We start from the raw sequence: 18,234 nt of genomic DNA, 5'->3' as shown, positions 1-18,234 counted from the left end.
CATGACCTAGCATCTTCCCAGTTTCTTTTGGGTGGCTGGTATGGCAAGAGGACCCATGTCTAGTTCCACATAGGGAAGGTACCTGTGAGGTCTCTGTTTCTGTCTCTCTATCTCTGTTTCTTTATCTCTCTTTCTCTCTGTGTCTCTCTCTGTCTCTGCCTCTCTTTCTTTCACACACACACACACACACACACACAGAGAGAGAGAGAGAGAGAGAGAGAGAGAGAGAGAGAGAGAGAGAGAGAGCTTAGATTTATAGAGAAGCCTGTGACACGAAGACTCAAATTTCACCAGAAAGCCCTGTGCTTGGAGTTCTGAGTCAAGTCAAGCTTGGTTCAACGTGAAAATGAGTGTGTAGAAGGGGAAGGAGTGGGCGCCTCCCTACAAGCAACGTTTTTATGAAGGAAATGAAAGAGAAGACTATACTTTGAAGCGATAAGTGTGAGGCTGGGGGCACATGAAGTATACACCCCTTGCGTCTGTGTCTGCTGTTGATTGGCAGTGTTTCCAGGCAGCTGGAGCTGGAGCGTCACCTTCTGGGCTTCCAGCAGCACTGCAAACAGCCCGGCAGGAACTGGTACTACACTGCCAAGATGATGGACTCAGAACTCACAGTCTGGACAGGGTTGGAAAGCCAGCCCTGCATACACACAAATGGTGTCACTGGACTATGGAAAGAAACCACAGACACTGAGTTCTTTTCTAGTGGAGCCTGTAGCACCACCTTCCTCCCAAAAGCTCAGGCGTTTTGCTTTGAACTTAATTGCAAAAATTTAAATTATAGCCCTTAGGGTTGAATGCCTATGACATACATGTAAAACCAGCTGAATGGGCATCTCCTACACCTTGCCCCTGATATAAGTTGAAAAGGTTTCAAGTGGAAATTTAGCTTTGTGTGTGTGTGTGTGTGTGTGTGTGTGTGTGTGTGTGTGTAAGTGTGTGTGAGTAAGTGAATGTGTGTATGTGTGCATGTGTGTGTTTTGTATTTATTTGTTTATGTGGTATGTGCACATATCTATGTAAGTACACATACATGTGATACATGTGTGGGCATGCATGTCTGTGAAGGATGGAGGTCAAATGTCTTTTTAATCTATCTGGACATTATTTTGGGGGCAGAATCTCTCACTGAACCTGGAGCTCTTCAGTTAGGCAGCTTAGCCTGTGAGCTCTACCTGTCTGCCTTTCCAGTACTAGACTCACAGATGCATCACTGCGCCCAGCATATTCATGGGTGCTGGGGATCCAAACTCAGGTCCTTGAGCTTATGTGGTGAACACCTTATCCACTGACCCACCTCCCCAGACCCCACTAATAATTTAAAACATAAATAGCATTCGAGCTGTAAAAAGGAAAGTGTATCAGTGAGAGTTACTGAAGGGAACTAAAATAAACACGGTGGGCCATGGGCCTGAGCAGTACAAGCCAGGAAGACAGGCTGATGTAATCCAGACTCAGGTGAAAGGGGTGAAGAAGATGGAGACATCAAAGATTAACAAAATGAGAGGGGAAATGTAACACATAGAACCGCAGTGGATGTCGTACCCATGGTGCCACATTACCTTTATATTTTAACTTTTCATTCTTTGAGGATTCTGTAGATATATACAATGAAATATAATCTATCCACCCTCAGTATCCCCTGTATCTCTCCTGCGTTCCTTTCATTATGAGGAGAGTGCGAATATGGTTACGGCAAGGAGATGCTGGGCCAGCCTTTGTCCTGAGGGCAGAATCCATTCACTCAGCATTGCTGACAATACTAATGCCAGAGACATACACAGAGGAAGCCTTGACCATGCTGGGAAGACCAAGAGTGCAGAATCAGAGAGCTGAAAGGATAGGTAGAAAGTAGCAGTTTCCTGGATAGAATAGGATCATTCTTGTGTACATCTCAAAGTGTCCACAGGACATAGGAGAATCTCCACATTCAACCCCACAAGAAGAATTCCTTTCTCTGACTGGAGACTTCTTCCCAACACAGGCTCCACAATCCCGTTCACATGGAATCTATTGAAAGGCCTGGGGGATATTAGCTATGTCTTCCTGGGCTCCCTTTACCCAGGCCCTGGATCAATGCTGGTCTTGTCTCTTGCTTTCAGGCTTTGCCTACAACACATCCACAACAAAGAAGTTTTCCTCCTAAAGCCTTTGGGTCATCCAAAGAGGACCGAGATCACATGCACTCATTTCAACCCTTTCTAAACTGCTGCTCTCTCTCATCCAAGACAGATGTGTCGTTTATAAGGCATAGAACGTCAGAGAACAGTCTGAAGATCTTAACTGAACCAGCCGTTAAACATTTTCAAAGCAGACAAGGTCCTGTGAGATGGTAGTGAGTCTCCAGAAGGGACTCTACAGCCTGCAGGAGCCATGTACATGAAAATACTCTTGGAGACACACATGCATATTCTATTTAAGAGCTGGGGAGGTAGTCCAGTTATAAAGTGTTTGCCCCACAAACAGAGCTGGAGTGGGAGTGTGCAAAACAGGTGGTTCTCCAAAACCCTGGTTAGCTAGCTTACCTGATAAATGAAGTCCAGGTTCAGTCAGAGACCCTGACTTAAAAAACAGCCCTGTTTCAGGCTGTGTAGTGACACACGCCTGTATTCTCAGGACAGAAGAAGGTAGCTCTCTTTGAGTTCTAAGTCAGCTAGGGCTACAAAACAAAAAAACAACCCTCTGTCTCGAAAATTAAAGTTGAGAGTGATCAAGGAAAACACTCAGTATTGACTTCTGACCTCTGGAATATATGCTCACAGCTGATACACACACATGCACATATTTGCACAAATGCAGACATACGTCAGAGAAGTGGGGGCATACTTCTTTTACTTATTCTTGTTTTTCTAAGCTAAGAGTGTAACCCAGCACCTTTCTGTTTTATACAGATGAGAGGTTCAGTGAGCAGTGGTTTCCTTGGTTTCACTCTATCTTTAGAACTGAGTTGGCCATAAAGCTTTTAGTGTTGGGTTTTAGTTGTCATCAAGTAGTCCCTGTCCCCACACTCACCTGAAACATATAGATAACCACTATCTGTAGTGGCCAGTGGTTAGTGATAGTCATATTTTGAACCCAGTCTCCAGATCTCATTAGAGGAGTGAGGAAAGTAGTGGGGAGGAGAGCAATACCACTAGACTATTCACCTACTGCATGCCATTTATTGAGCACGTACTAAGTACCAAGCTCTTGCAAGGCCTGAGAATATAACAATGAATTTGTCAAATAAAGCCAGCCACTTAGGTTGGGGAGATAGCTTAATTAGTAAAGTGGTTGCTGTCTTAGTATGAGGACCTGAGTTGGATGCCTAGAACCCATGTAAAAAGTTAGGCGTGGCGACACATGCTTGTAATCCAAGTGCAGTTGGGTCACAAAGACAAGAAGTTTCCTCAGGTTTTCTGGCCAGCCATTCTTAGCCTAATAGTCAGGTCCCAGTAAGAAACCCTGTGCCTGTGCCAAAAAACAAAGTAGATGGTTCCTGAAAAATAACACCTAAGGTGTACCTCTAGCTGGTTTCCATATGTACCTACACACACACACACACACACACACACACACACACACACACACACACACACACCCCTCACACAGGAACACACAAACATTCACACATGAATTATTCCTTTATTGTATTTATACTTTCGGGGTCACCTAGAATAGTGTATTACATAGTCATTTAATTTCAAGAGTGATGAGTACCAAGTAGATCTGACAGTGAACATTAAACACAGAAAACCACATCCCTTGGGAGCCAAGAAAGGATTCTCTAAGAGGAGAGAGTGGGGAAGAGGAAGGGCAGAAGGAAGATAGAGAGGTAGAGGGGATAGTAGGGCAGTTCTACCACTAGCCAAGAGGAAAGAAAGCAAAACTACACAGTCACATCCCTGAGCCGCGTCTGTGGTGAGAGGTTGTGTTCGCTGCCTTGTCTTCTTGTTTGTGTGCCATTCATACCTGAGAGTGACTTCTATTCTTTAGGTGGAATCTATCCTCTTCCCAGATTTGAAAGGCTACAACATGATCCTTGGAACTGTTGATCCTGAAGAAAACCTTGTTGCAGATTTTTTGAATCAGACTTTAGAGGTATTTAACAAAAATCAAGTTGGACCTCACAAGTAAGCTGGTTTCGCTCTATCTTTAGAACTGAGTCGGCCATGAAGCTTTTACTGTTAGTTTTTAGTTGTCATCAAGCAGTCCTTGTCCCCACACTCACACATAGGTAAGGACACTGGCCCGTGCTTACCCGCACTGTCTGACTGTCTGACTTCGTCTTCATTTTACAGACAGGAGAGTGGAACTTTCCCATTGCTAGGTCGAAATCAATAGGAAAGTTGGGACTCAAGATACAGATCCTACTAGATTTTTTTAAAAAAAAATCCCTATTCACAGGGGCATTGAGCATTTCAGGGATTTTGAGAAATAATATCCTTCAAGATCTGGGACAATAAACTTTTGGGTTTTTTTTTGTTTGTTTGTTTTAGAGTCAGGTTCTCACTATGTAGCTCATGCAGGTCCCAAAACCATGATCCTCCTGCCTCAGCCTACTGAACATCAGGATTGCAGGTGTGCACCAGCACACAGAGAGAAACCCATGAACGGTCTCAATCAATGGGTTCACATCAGTGTAGGACAGCTTTACGCATGAAATGTCTCCCTCTATACACATCTTAAGTTTGGAAGTCACATGATGAGATCGCCCTAAACCAGTGGTCATTCAGTTTGCCACCAAATGAATCTGACGCAAATGTGTTTTGTTCTCAAGTCTGAGGGAAGAATTCTCTGTTGTGGGGGCTGAGACCATCCTGTGTATAGTGGGGTGTGTGACAGAATGCCCAGTTAGACCCATGATAAGCCAAGAGGAAGCGCCCCACTGAAACACTGAAAGTATTTCCAGACTTGGTTGTGGCCAAAACCCTCCTGTGGGGCAAAATCTATAGTTGTGAACATTGCTTTATCTGTGTAGAAATCAGTCTCGTGTTTGGAATCCTGATTTGGTGTATTTTATGTGTGGGGGCTTTCCTGCTCATGGGTCTTATACATTCACTTCCTTCTAGACTGACAGCAGTGCTATGACTTTTCTTAAGTCCTGGGGTGTCTGTGGGTTTGCCTGACACTTGGAAGTGTATCTTAGGGCTCCACCAAACCATTCTGCATACTCACCCAGTACCATCTGTATGTTAATCCAAACTGATTTTAAGTCAAACCATTCTAGATGTATCCTCCAATTGGGAGAGAATTACCCAACCATTCCAGCATGATATGAAAACAGATGAGCCTAATTTCATATTCCATAGGTTACTTGATTCCAAATTTTCATCTGAAAACTAGGCATAGAAGTTGGGGTTTATAAGGAAGGTTGGGTTCTGATGCTTGCTTCACATTACTATAAGTCAGCATAGCATTAATTGTTCTACATATCTTACTATAGCTATGATTTATGATAACTTTATAAAATATGGTTTAATATAGCCACTTAAAATAAAAATGCAATGCTGGTCTTAAAAAACAATCCAAGTTAAGTATCTTCTCTAAATTTTGTGTAGTAAGGAAGTTACAAAATTGGGATTAGAAACTAAAATCCTGAATTTCTAGTTATATTCCTATTCTATTGTTTTGTTCTTGGTCTGAGTTCATGTTTTAAACGCTATTATTTACTCTAGTTCCTCCTTTACCCATCCAATTCACTGACCTGTGTTTGTGTGCTTTATTCCTCAACATGAAAGATATTTAAATGTATACAAAAAGTATGACGACTTACTGGACAACACGGCTGAGCAAGACATCAGCACATTCTTGAATGATAAACATGACATTGACGACTTTGTGACGGTAAGAGATGCCACTTGGAGTTCACACCCTGGCGATATATGCTACAGTCAATTCATTGAGAAATCAATGTTTTGTTACAAGCACCAAGCTTAGTGTTGGACTAGGATTGCCCCAGGGGAAGGCTCTGGGCAATGGGTAGAGCTCAAATACTGATTGAACTATGAAAGTGCTTCTTTCTATAGAGTATCAACAGCATCAAAAAGAGAAGAAATGAAATTGCATCCATGCACATCACCGTGCCCTTGGCCATGTTCTGTCTTGATGCCGTGTTACTAAATCATGACCTCTGTGAGCGAGCCCAAAATCTTAAAGACCGTTTGATTCAGTACCAAGTAGATGTAAACCGGGAAACCAATACCAGGTATAAAAATTTTAGGGAAAAATTGGGCTGTGCAAATGACTTAATGGCTAATGTTCTTGCCATGCAAGTGCAAGAAATAGAGTTTGGATTCTCAGAATCCACATACATGCCATCTGGGTGTGGTACGCCACCTGTGTTTTCAGCCTAGTAAGGCAGAGAGGCAATGGAGGATAACTCACATCAACCACAGGCCTCCACATTGGTGTAAATCCAGATGTGCACATTATGAGGGTGGTGGTGATGATGGTAAGGGTGGTGATGATGGTGAGGGTGGTGATGATGGTGAGGGGGATGGTGGTAGAGATAGCGATGATGATAGAGGTGCTGGTGATGGTGATGATAGTGATGATGGTGGTGACAATAGTGGTGGTGATGATGGTGAGGGTGGTGATGATAGTGAGGGTGGTGATGGTGATGATGGTGGTGGTGATGGTGACAGCAACGACGATGGTGACGATGGTGGTCATGACCATTTCTTTCTCTGTAGCATTTGTAATCAGTACAGCACCATTGCTGATAAAGTCAGTGAGACCCCTGCCAACACCGCGGAGCTAGTGGCCCTCATCGAATACTTAAAGAAATCCAGTGATGTCACTGTGTTCAAGCTCAGGAGGCAACTCAGAGATGCAAGTGAGAGGCTTGAGTTCCTGATGGATTATGCAGACTTGCCCAGTAAGTCTGGGCCACACATGTGCTCATGCATGCGCGTGTTCCTATATAAAATATGGAAATATGCTGTACTTATATTTTTTGGAATAAGAACTTGGGAGAAAGTAGGTTCATAGCAATCCCACTACTTAGTTTTAAGAAAACCGCTGTCCAAATGCCCACGTCTTAGACGCACTAACACTCTTAGACACAAGAATTTAAATCACATGAAAGGAATCTTGTTAAACAAAAAGAATACACATTTAGAGGCTTGACCTGTAGTTTTTAGTCCCCTATATTGGCATCTAGTGCCTGATGTCCATCAAGTTATTATCAAATGCAGAATCTTTTGATAAACTGGTTGTTTCATTTGTCTATAATCTTAATGTGGTTCTACCTGTGAAGGGCTAGAACCTGTTTCTGTATACTTTAGAAGGAAAAAAAGTTCAAGGCCCTTTAGTCCGCTTAAAGGCTTTCCTGGATCAAGTTGGAGTTTTAAAGTAAGGACTAAATTACAAGGGAAAAATACCCGTTCTTCAGAAATCATTTTCATCTGAAAACAGTTATGAACTCCATGGTCCAAACCGTATTGTGCTGTGGAGCATTGACAGACTGGGAACGCAAGGTCATTGTCTAAGCAGTCACCCATACATTCAGACGCTGTGCCATTGACTACATGGAGACACGTTAGACTCTCAGTGGATCTCTACCTCCTAAGTCCACAAGGACATCTTCATTTACCAGAGCTATGATGGACATGGTGTTTGAATAGCACTGAAACTGTTACTATTGCAGATGACGTGAGGTGCTAAGAGGTAGAGGAGAGGAACTCCATCCTCTGTTCTCAGAAGCCAACCAGGCAGAGTAGTTAGAGCATAGGCCTTGGGATTGGTTGGGCTTGAACTTGAATTCTGTCATGGAGCAGTGCAACCATGGCCATGCAGATTTACTGCTTTGTTTCCCATTTGTGGAAATAAGGATAATAATGCTGTCTGCATGCTAGCATGGTCCCTGGTAAGTGCCCAGTGAACACTGGCATTCATTCATCCATACAAACCCATTCATTTACTGGCACCCGACAGAAGTGGGGCTTCGATGACCCTTGACCTGCTGAATTGATTCCCACACCCTGAAAAGCACTCTGCAGCAGACTCATGTTTTGCAGATGAAGATATCAAACTGAACAGCAACCTGTTCCTCTGGCCTGACCAGATAGAAGATGTCTTTGAAAATAGCCGAAATCTACTCCTTAGCAAGAGGGATCAGGCGGAGATGGACCTCATCAAAAGGTACAGACAGAGCCTGGGGTTACTTTGGGAATGAGGCCAGGCTTTCTAAACAGCCACCTCTAAAGAGCTGTGAGGGCAATGGTTGAAGTTTTTGGTGGAGAAGGAAGTCAGGATTGCTCTCCCTAAGCTGCTTCACTGTAATAAGCCCCTCCTCCCTGGTTCGAATAGTGAGAATGATACAGAGAGAGACGAAACCGAGGCTTGTAATAACAGCTTCAGTGGGAGTGAGAGCAGAAGTGTGAGCCTTACCCTGTGAGATTTCAGGACAGGGAGAATAAAGGCATGGTATGGGGGGTGAGCCATGGTCTGCCCTGCAGCTGCTCCTGCTCAGTGCTAATGCAGCTGCAAAATGTCTGTTCCTTCAGTCCACGCCACAGGCACTCATTATGTGCTTGTACTACGTGCTGTCCTCTGTTCAAGACATGAGTGTGTATCTGGCTATGAAATGAATGCTTTAACCCAGCAACAGAGAAACACGGACGAGTAAGAATACTTTTCCACCTAAAGCTTTGTTCCTACCTAACTGGGTACCATCTTTCAGATCCTAAAATTAGTCTGCTGGGCAGACCGATCTCTTTTTAAGTTCATAGATTATGTTTCGATGCAGTTTAGATTTTCAGAAAAACCTAGCAACAACCACAAGCAATCCCAGTACACATAGGCAGCACCTCCCAGTATATTTACCATCTGCACGATTAACGTTAACAGAAAGCAAAGCCAGTTTTTGATGGTCAGGTGGAGCAATCCATGAGGTTTTGTTCGTAAGCCTCACATTGGTCATCTGAAAAGCAGGGTACACTAGAGTCTACCTCACCGTGCTGAAGGGATGGTGTGAGATGTGCAGATTATGCCTACATCAAATCTGGTGCGTGGTGTGAGCATTCCAAAACTACATGCTTTCCCTCTCCTTTAACAGTAAGTGAGCACTGTTGGCCGAGAAATGCTTTCTTATTTCCAAAGCATAGTGGGTATGCTCTTAGACTATTACAGTAATAGCCAGGCATAGTGTCACAGGCCTTTAATTCCAGCACTCAGAAGGCAGAAGTAGGTAGGGTGTTTGTGAGTCAGAGGCCAGCCTACTCTACAGAGTGAGTTCCAGGACAGCCAGAGCTACATAGAAAGACCCTGTCTTTAATAAAATAAGAAGATCATTATTGTAAGTATGAGGTGTGATGGGAGACTGTGCATATGTGGGGAATAGCTCTGGGAGGAAAAATCATGTCACTTGCAGTGTGGGAGGAGTGCAGGGTTCTGCTCCCTGGACCTGCAAGAACTCTGTATTGGAGTCAACAGCTCTAACAACAGAGGCTCAGTAAGGCTCTGGCAATGATGAGTCCTTCAGGAAGCTGGAGCATGATCAAAGGGCTCTCTCCTCCCTTCCCCTGTTTGGCCCTGGGCAACATTACCAGCATCCTCTGAATATCAATGCTTGTTCTTCTGTGGTTCCAGTTCTCATTGTCCCCTTCGCCACAGCGGTCATAACAGTTCCCTTCACTGCTAGTAGTCAGTTAACCTTTTGTTGTTTGTGTTGGCTGCTTTTGCATTACCACCACACATCTGGCAGAAACAATGCAAGAGAATAAAGATTTATTTCAGCATGTGGTTTCAGAGGATCTGAGTCAATTATGGGGACAAGGTGGAGCGGAACTGCTTAGAAGTGTGTGGTGGAAGCTGTCCTGATAGACAGTGAAGCAGAAAGAACAGGAAGGGGACCAGGGCCTGGCCCATCACCTTCAAAGGCTACCTACCTCTAATACCTACTTCCATCAGCTAGGCCTGGACTTCTAAAGGTTTCACTGGCTCCCAAAACAGCGCCACCTGCTGGACAATCTGAATTTAAAACATCCGGTGCTGGACTTTGTAGACCCAAAGCAGAAAACCCAACCTGTATCTACTCCTGTTAGAAGTCCTTAGTCGAAGTTTTGAAGTTTCTTACATTGTTGGTTTTTGTTTGTTTTTTTCAAGATAGGGTTTCTCTGACTATGCTAGAACTTACTCTGTAGACCATGCTGGCCTCAAACTTGGAGATTCACCTCCTCTGCTGCCCAAGTGCTGGGATGAAAGGCATGCGCCACCACTGCCTGACTACTTACTTTGTTGTTCAGAGTGAATTTTATCTTGTGCCAGAATTGTGGCCAATCACTACCATTAAATCCCTCTATTACCTGCACTTGGACCCCAACATAATACAGCAATTATATTGTGCTAAGCCATTATGCAAAATCCCGAAGGATGATCATGGTAATATTTTCACATGATCACCATGTCTGTGTACTGTTGTCCTCTAGCAAAAATCATAACTACTTTTGTCAGGTCTTTCTCTTTCATGTAGATACAGTGTTTAGAGATTTGGTGATGTAAAAAGATATGCTGCAGCTGTAGTTGTGGGGACAACAGCACGGTCCACCTTGTCCCCACCCCTATTTTGCTCACGATAGATTTAATTGTGAGTACAAATGGCAGACAACACACGAATGTGAGCTACTCTCTCCCATGGAGCATAGCAGAGGATCCTTTGGCGTCTTGGAAAAAGATGGCTGAGGGAATGGGTTCACAAAAAGTCCTAAGGATTTAGACACAACACTGTACTTTCCAAGTGGCAGCTGCTTGAGGTTTGGTGAGATTAATTCACTATTAGGATATGTTTAGTGCCTTCCAGAATCTAAAACAACAGCTTATTATAAGCAAAAAACAAAAACAAACAAACAAACAAAAACCCTGACTGGGAAGAAGAATCAAACAAACAGAAGCAAAGGCAGGATGTCTTTCTAAGCAGCCCAGGCAATCAAGCAAAAGACAAGGTGGCAAAGGCCATCTGCCCGTCTTCCCCTTTGTGACTCATTGCCATCACTCAGAGTCTCAGAGTCCCTGCCCTTGTGTGAGTGACAGGTGGGAGGGAAGATGGAAGACAGAGTGGGGACATGTAGATGCCCTTTGAAGAAAGTAGGCAGGAACCAGCATGGTCGTTGTGCCTGGTGTAAGTCAGAGGCGGGCTCATTTCAGAAGATACTTGATAAGAAGTACCTGAGGGAAGATGTGGAAAGGAAAGAGCTGAGCACCATCATAGACAGCATTGGGCAATGGCTCCCTGGTGGGGAGACTTGCTTGGAGGATGATGTTCAGCAGAGGTTATAAAATCAGAGAATTGGATGCTTACAGTCTCAGTAATGAGTGTGCATTTCATTTTATAACCACAGTAGAAAGTTATTGAAGATTTTCCAACCCGGGACCAGAAAGGATCTAATAAGATTTTTTTTCTTATGTTCTACTTACTTGAATGAGAAACCGGATAATGAATGGCTATGTTGCACCCCATTATTCCCTCTCCAATTTCTTTTATTCTAAGAGTCTCCTGGACACCTTCAACTCCTATTTATCCCTTTCAATTTATATTTTTAAGAAACTAGATTGTTTGGCAACAACAGTAGGGTTTTCTGATTGTACCTCCAAGATGTCTTTTTACTGGGCTCGTCTGTCTTCTTCTGTTTCCCGTGAAGTCTTAAAAGTTGACTTAATCATGCTCCTAATATAGTTCTGTTTTTATGGATATTAGGGAAAACTTGAGCAATCTGTAGCTAAGTTGTAATCATATGCAGTAGAAAGAAAAATGAACTGGGCAGATGGCTCAGTAGGTAAGCATATTTGCCACACAAAACTAATGACTTGAGTTCAATCCCTAGAACATGTGATTAAAAGGAAGCCAACTCCTGGGAGTTGTTCTCTGATGCCCATGTACTCCTGCAATTACACACACACACACACACACACACACACACACACACACACACACACACGGGCACATGCATGCACACACTTTTAAAAATTCAGAAACCGGAGAGATGTCTCAGTAGTTAAAATGCTTGTTGGTATCTGGATCCCCAGAAGCCATATAAAATGTCAGATGGGTGTAGATGGCAGCCACCTTTAATTTCAGCCTCGGGGTTCTCCAGAGCAAGCTGGCTATATTGTCAAACTCGGGATTTGATTAAGGAACCCAGATTTGGTGAATAATATGGAAGAGAAATCCAAGATGATTTCTTGCATCAACCTTGGCTTCAGATGCATGACCACACACATGTACGTGTACATGCATATGTGTGCCAACATACAAGCGTACCATACACAGAGGCAGACAAAGAAATTGAAAATGTTAAGATTTAAGCAATATTAGTAGAGAGTCAAGATCCTAGTTTTGCCGTAAAACCTACATGACCTCACAGAGACCGTTTGAGAAATTGCATCCCAATCAGAAACTGAAGCTGATTGGCAAACACAGGCTCTGGAACAAACAGGAGTTCGGGGTGGGGGTCAAGGTTACTTTAGCCAAGACTCACAAGGTCATTCTAGAAGCTGCTGATACTGGACTAATAGGACCCAGGGCATCTTCCTGAGGGCAATGTCCTCTGCAGTGATCCATTAGCACTGGGGTGCTGGATGAGGAAAGATGAAACTGAATTACATGTAAGCCTGAATAGTGAGGATTTCTTGGAGAAGTAGCTTCAGACCCAGGTCTGTAAGATGTACTTGGCCAAGTCTATCCACTCCACCTACATACTCATCCACTGGCACCATATCAGGGCCAGAAAGAAGTAGTACACATCCCATCCATCATTGTCTGTCTGGCTTCCCAGAAGCATGTTGACTTCTCCCTCTGGTGCATAATTGATGACTTCGATACAGAGGTAATGGGATACACAGTAATCTTGACTCACCAGCAGGGTCTCTCTCTCTCTCTCTCTCCCTCCCTCTCTCTCTCTCTCTCTCTCCCCCTCCCTCTCTCTCTCTTTCTCTCTCTCCCCCTCCCTCTCTCTCTCTCCCTCCCTCCCTCTCTCTCTCTCTCTCCCCCCCTCTCTCTCCCCCCCCAAATAGTTAATGTCAACATGAAAACACAGCTCCTACCTCAGCTAAAAACTGGTGCCCCTGTCTGGAAAGCACAGATTCGGGTTACCCCTAATCTCTGTGTTCCAATCTGATAAGTCTGATGCAGTTTTTATGGAAGCAGAACAAAGGAAGTTATAAATTGAGGCACTTTTCAGACACTTTGGTAGAAACATCATGTAGTTGAGTTTACAGCAGAAGTAGCAAATTCTATGTTGCCAGCCCAGATGCTGACATCAGTCTGAGCATTTGGTTGCCGGAAGCTAGTGGTCTGCAAGACTAATGCATTCCAAAAGGCTTAGTCACAAGGACATTAGGTAATACACAGAGGTGAGCAAGAGAGCTAAAGATAGCCCAGGAGAAATTATAATTAGACTTCGGCACCTGCAGTATCTCAACCTCTCCACTATCACTGGAATTTCAGTTAATCGCCTTTGCAGAGAAGGTCAGTGAGAGATGGGACTTTCCAAGGGCTTTCATTCATAACAACACATCAAAAAGCCTACAATATAAAATGCTTATTCTTAGATGCCCATAGACATTCATTAATAATTAGCCATGTTTCAGGACTCAGAAAAAATTATAAGGAGCAGAAATTATACAATTGTATATGCTAGATATCTTTTGTGACACAACATAGCATCTTCAGACAAGGACGAGTTATTTCACAGTGCCTCTGGGGCAGATCTCCCAAGAGCCACCCAGCTGTATGCCTGGGTGTATGTCTCTGGTACCAGGTCTTCTGTGAAGCTGGAGTCAGAATACTGTCCCAGGCTGTGTGCTGGTCTGAGGGTCTCACTGGCTGACATCTAATTCTGGTCTTGTTCCATGGTTATTAGCAGGGTTGAGCACCTCATTGGCCCTTGGGTCTAATCCTCACCACATGAGCCTTTCCACAGGGGAGTAGTTTTCCTTCAGAGTAAGACTGAAAGAGTGAGCAAAAGAAACAGAAACTAACCTTCTTGTGAACTTTCTTGGAAGGAACAACCCATCCCTTTTGTCATATTTTGTTTATAAGAAGTGAATTACCACATCTAGCCCAAACTCGAGGGAGCCAATTATACAGTATATGAGACAGGATGTAGGGATCGTATCAGAGATTGCCTCCTACATGATGCAATTAGAGATGAAATGCAAGCCGAATCACTTGAAAAGTAACCCTCTTAAAAGTACTCTTAGGAAGAAAAAATATTTAAAGTTAAAGTATTTTAAAAGACTATTTCATAGAATTAAGTATCTAAGAGCAAAATTTATGGACTGTCATTAGCGCTGTTCTTGGTGACAAGCTCTTGTTCATTCAATGAATATTGATTGTTGTCTGCATTCCTGACACTCTGCAACTGTTGGGACCATGGTGAATTAATGAAGGAAAATGTATAGATTTACATTCTAGTCAATGAGAGGCAATACTTGTATAGTGATTGTGACAAATGAAGCTCAGTGCTGAATAATGTATTAGCATTATTAAGTTCATATTTTTCTTCATTGTATACTGAAGTATAGAGAATTTAAGTGATGTGCCCAAAGATCACATAGCTATTAAACATCAGAGTAGACATTTGAGCCAAGCAATCCTGGCTCTAGATCCTAGCCACTAAACAATGGGTTACTACCAAACTGAGTAAAGGAAGAAACAAATTGAAACCAGATTTGCTAATCATATGGATGGGGTAGAGAGATCTGGGAAGATCTCTCCAGTAAGTCCAGCTACAGTGGATAACACAAGGCAGTTTGCTCACAATGCTCTGTTTTGTTTTCCTTGTTACTATCAAAAATATCTTTATAGATTTATTCATCTGCCTATATATCTAGGGATTTATCCATCCATCCATCCATCCATCCATCCATCCATCCATCTGCCATATCACTCACTCATCCATTATTATTGTTTTGATCTCCTCCCAACTAAAATGCATTTCCAAGAGAATATGGATATTAATAGCATACTTCAAAGATAATTTTCTGATGCCTAGTTCTGGGATATATCAAGCTTTAATAATAAATATCTAATGGTGGAATGAATAAACAATGCATAAAGTATATATCTGAGCATGTATTTATCTGAACAGGGAAATTCTCTCAGCATGTTTAGTCACCAATTGTCTCATGCCAGCCCATGTCCAGCCCATGAATCATAGGTGCTTTAACTTGTTTTGTTTTTATTTATTCTTTGCTTGCCTTTAGATAAGTGCAGAGTCAGGGAAGTGTCAAAAGGAGAAACCCTTCCCAGGATGATAACTTGGGAAGAGCAGAAAATGGGAGATTCCGATGTAATGGGCTGTCTTTGCTTTCAGGTGCTCAGAATTTGAGACCAGACTCGAAGGCTACAGCAAAGAGCTGGAAATGTTCAGGAAGCGTGAAGTGATGACTACCGAAGAAATGAAGAATAATGTGGAAAAGCTTAACGACCTCTCAAAGAACCTAGATCTGGCACTGACAGAATTTGAGGTTTGGAACATCACGATAGGGACTTGGGACCCTAAGGGCTGGTCATTTTGATTCTTAGTTTATGCACACAACAGCTGTCAGGTGCACAGCACTGTTTGCTTGGCCCGTCCTCTCAAGTATGTTCAGCTACCTTTCCCAACATGTTGTCTATATTTCAACAGGCATTTGTAAGTCATGAAGTAGCCAAAGATGTTAGAGCAAGGTAACTGCTTATGCCTGTTGTGTATCCATTATGTTCTGAGTGATATGGAAAGGGATTTGTATAGTTTGGGGTTTGTTACCCCAACACCCCACTTATTAAAGTATGGGGGAAGAGACTTGGAGCCACTAAGCTACCTTCTCCAAAGGTCAATTAACAAGTTGTTTTGTTTTGTCTTTAAACACTGAAATTCTTACCGTTGAGGCAAGTTAATGTAAGAAGGCTTGTAAACAGTCATATGAACAAGTAGGTTTCATGTAGAAATTATGAACATGACGACAGATCTACTGAGTGTTAGGAATAACAATGACAGAGCAAGCATCACAGTATCAGTTTCCAGCAGCTAGACCTCAGGAACCATGGCCCTCAGAGGCAGTAGAAGGACCTTCTTGCTAAGTCTGCCCATTGAATGAACATCTGCCTTCTCCACTTGGCTTTCTTGGGGCTAAGAAATTTGTCGTGGAGGTTTCCGGGGTTCAAGAGAACCACCTATCTGACAGACAACCTCCTCCTTTCCTCACAGTTGATCAACAAGGAAGAGGAGCTGCTGGAGAAGGAGAAGAGCTCCTTCCCTCTTCTGCAAGTCCTGATGGTCAACAAAATTCCCTATGAGCAGCTATGGGTCACAGCCTATGAGTTCAGCACCAAATCAGAGGAATGGATGAATGGTATGCTAAGTTCAAATGCTGCTGGGACAGCAGGGATGGAGGTGGGAATGAGAGTCTACCTAGCCAGCTCTGAAACCAGATCTGCAATTTGGATTCCAGCCCTCAGGATGAAGACAACCATAGTTTATATTTTTAGATGTAATAAAAAGAGGAGAGAAGGAACCAAAAAGCAAGAGACCCATTAAGGGATTTAAATCAGATCAGCACTCAGAGTCTTCGTCATACTGATGATTACAAGAAGCAGGAAAGAGATTGAGAATTGCTCCTCTGTGGTGCTGCTTTGAGAAGGGTCAGAGTGCCATGGGAACATCTAAAATCTACCCTTCACTCTAGGCTCTGGAGTCTAGGGAGGCATCGTGTGGGCAGAATCAACAGAACATAATGGACACATAAGGAAGGAAGAAGGGGCCACTCCTCATCCTGGAAGTGGCTTCTATACCAACTCAGTGTGCCAGCACCTAGTTTTTCTTGTAAGATTTAGGTTTTAGTGATTTGGCAAAAACACTGAACTGCAAAGATGTGTTAAGTGAGCGGCGAATTTGCATTTGATCTAAGCAGCCCTGGGGACTTGGGGGTGTTTATGAGTCAGTTAGCTGTATCATAATGCAGGAAGTAATGCTAATCTAGAATGTTCCAACAGGAAGTAGGAGCAGTGCCATGGGAAGATTTGGGTTGAATGTGAAAGCCAAATGCTAAAACTCCTTACCTGCACCCCCTGAAAGAAACTAATATTTTGAAGTACTGATGTGTCACTCATTTAAAATTTCTAGGGCTGGGGTATGGGAGATAGAGAGGGGAAAGGAAAGTGGATTACTGAGCATGGATCTCCCCATCCTGACTAAACTGGTTGTCAAGACAGTCCCCACAGTTTACCTGTCTCCCCTACCTCATCACATGCATCCCACCCAGCTTGTTTATGTTGTTTGTTTGTTGTTTGTTTTAACATGGTGTTGAGGACCCAAACTCAGGCCTTCACTTTACCCACTGAGCCATAGTCTTTGTATTTCTTTGTTGGTTTAATGATTTCAAACTTTTACTAAAATTCTTAGAACTCTAGAGGCTCCCATTCTCAAACTGTTATTTCACAATTTGAAACTCCTTTTAATACTACTGAGATTTCATTTGAAGCTAATTTAATGACTATTTAAAGACTATTTAAAAACCAACTGAACAACTAGCCCCTCCGCCTGAGTGTACATCTTTCATATGCCAGGCATGACGTTTGCATGTCACAGGCATCCTTCCAGGAGTTTGTTGTTACCTTGGATGGCAGGTAATAGTGTAGAGGTCTGGACAAGGCTTTACTGGCTAAGGCTTCCTTCCAATCCAGGCCCTAGCCCAGAACCTCAGCTCATTTCAGTACAATTGACACAGTTCTCGAGTCCAGGGAATTAACACATGACAAGCATCTCCATTATAGTCTGAACTTCTCTTTGTTCCAGGCCCCCTCTTTTTATTGAATGCTGAGGAAATTGCAGAGGACATAGGGAATATGTGGAGAACAACCTACAAGTTGACCAAGACCTTGATTGATGTGCCTGCACCCAGGCGCTTAGCAGAGAACGTCAAGTTGAAGATCGAGAAGTTCAGGCAGCACATACCCGTCCTCACCATTGCCTGCAATCCTGGGATGAAGGATCGGCACTGGCAACAGGTTCTTGTCACTCTTGGTGTAGTCTAGCCTGTCCCATCCTGGGATCCCTGGGAAAGCAGGAAAATAGAATCTACTTGAGGCCAAGGAAATTATACTGGGCATGCTGGCCTTCAGGAAGGGAATGGGTGGATTCTGAGATGAACTTCATGACCAGTTTGATGCTTTTTGTTGGGCAACCACTGCTGGAGTATAAATATTCTAGACAGTGGTTACAGTCACAATGGAAAGTCACTGGTTGACTTTTCATCACACAAAAAGAATTA

The 18,234-nt window shown here is 43.2% G+C and overlaps 1 protein-coding gene and 1 long non-coding RNA gene across 3 annotated transcripts in view; one reads left to right on the top strand and one right to left on the bottom strand.

Annotated features, from left to right (window-relative positions):
- Dnah3 (dynein, axonemal, heavy chain 3) overlaps window positions 1-18,234 on the top strand; it is a 173,101-nt gene that overhangs the window by 21,835 nt on the left and 133,032 nt on the right. For both annotated transcript variants that reach the window (NM_001427640.1, XM_087586794.1), the window contains 8 exon segments: window positions 3,976-4,112; window positions 5,721-5,826; window positions 6,009-6,187; window positions 6,675-6,859; window positions 8,001-8,124; window positions 15,297-15,450; window positions 16,173-16,317; window positions 17,760-17,971. In NM_001427640.1, coding sequence (NP_001414569.1) covers window positions 3,976-4,112; window positions 5,721-5,826; window positions 6,009-6,187; window positions 6,675-6,859; window positions 8,001-8,124; window positions 15,297-15,450; window positions 16,173-16,317; window positions 17,760-17,971 — 1,242 coding nt within the window.
- LOC120099919 (uncharacterized) overlaps window positions 1-18,234 on the bottom strand; it is a 47,848-nt gene that overhangs the window by 8,667 nt on the left and 20,947 nt on the right. Inside the window, exon 2 of the long non-coding RNA XR_015652441.1 lies at window positions 17,919-18,018. This is a non-coding gene — a long non-coding RNA (uncharacterized LOC120099919). The remainder of the gene's footprint in view (window positions 1-17,918; window positions 18,019-18,234) is intronic.

Source organism: Rattus norvegicus, chromosome 1 (assembly GCF_021556685.1).
Source record: "Rattus norvegicus strain SHRSP/BbbUtx chromosome 1, alternate assembly SHRSP_T2T, whole genome shotgun sequence".
Classification (NCBI taxonomy): Eukaryota; Metazoa; Chordata; class Mammalia; order Rodentia; family Muridae; genus Rattus; species Rattus norvegicus.
The sequence above is the reverse complement of the archived record's forward strand: the minus strand, read 5'-3'. Positions and strand labels throughout refer to the sequence as shown.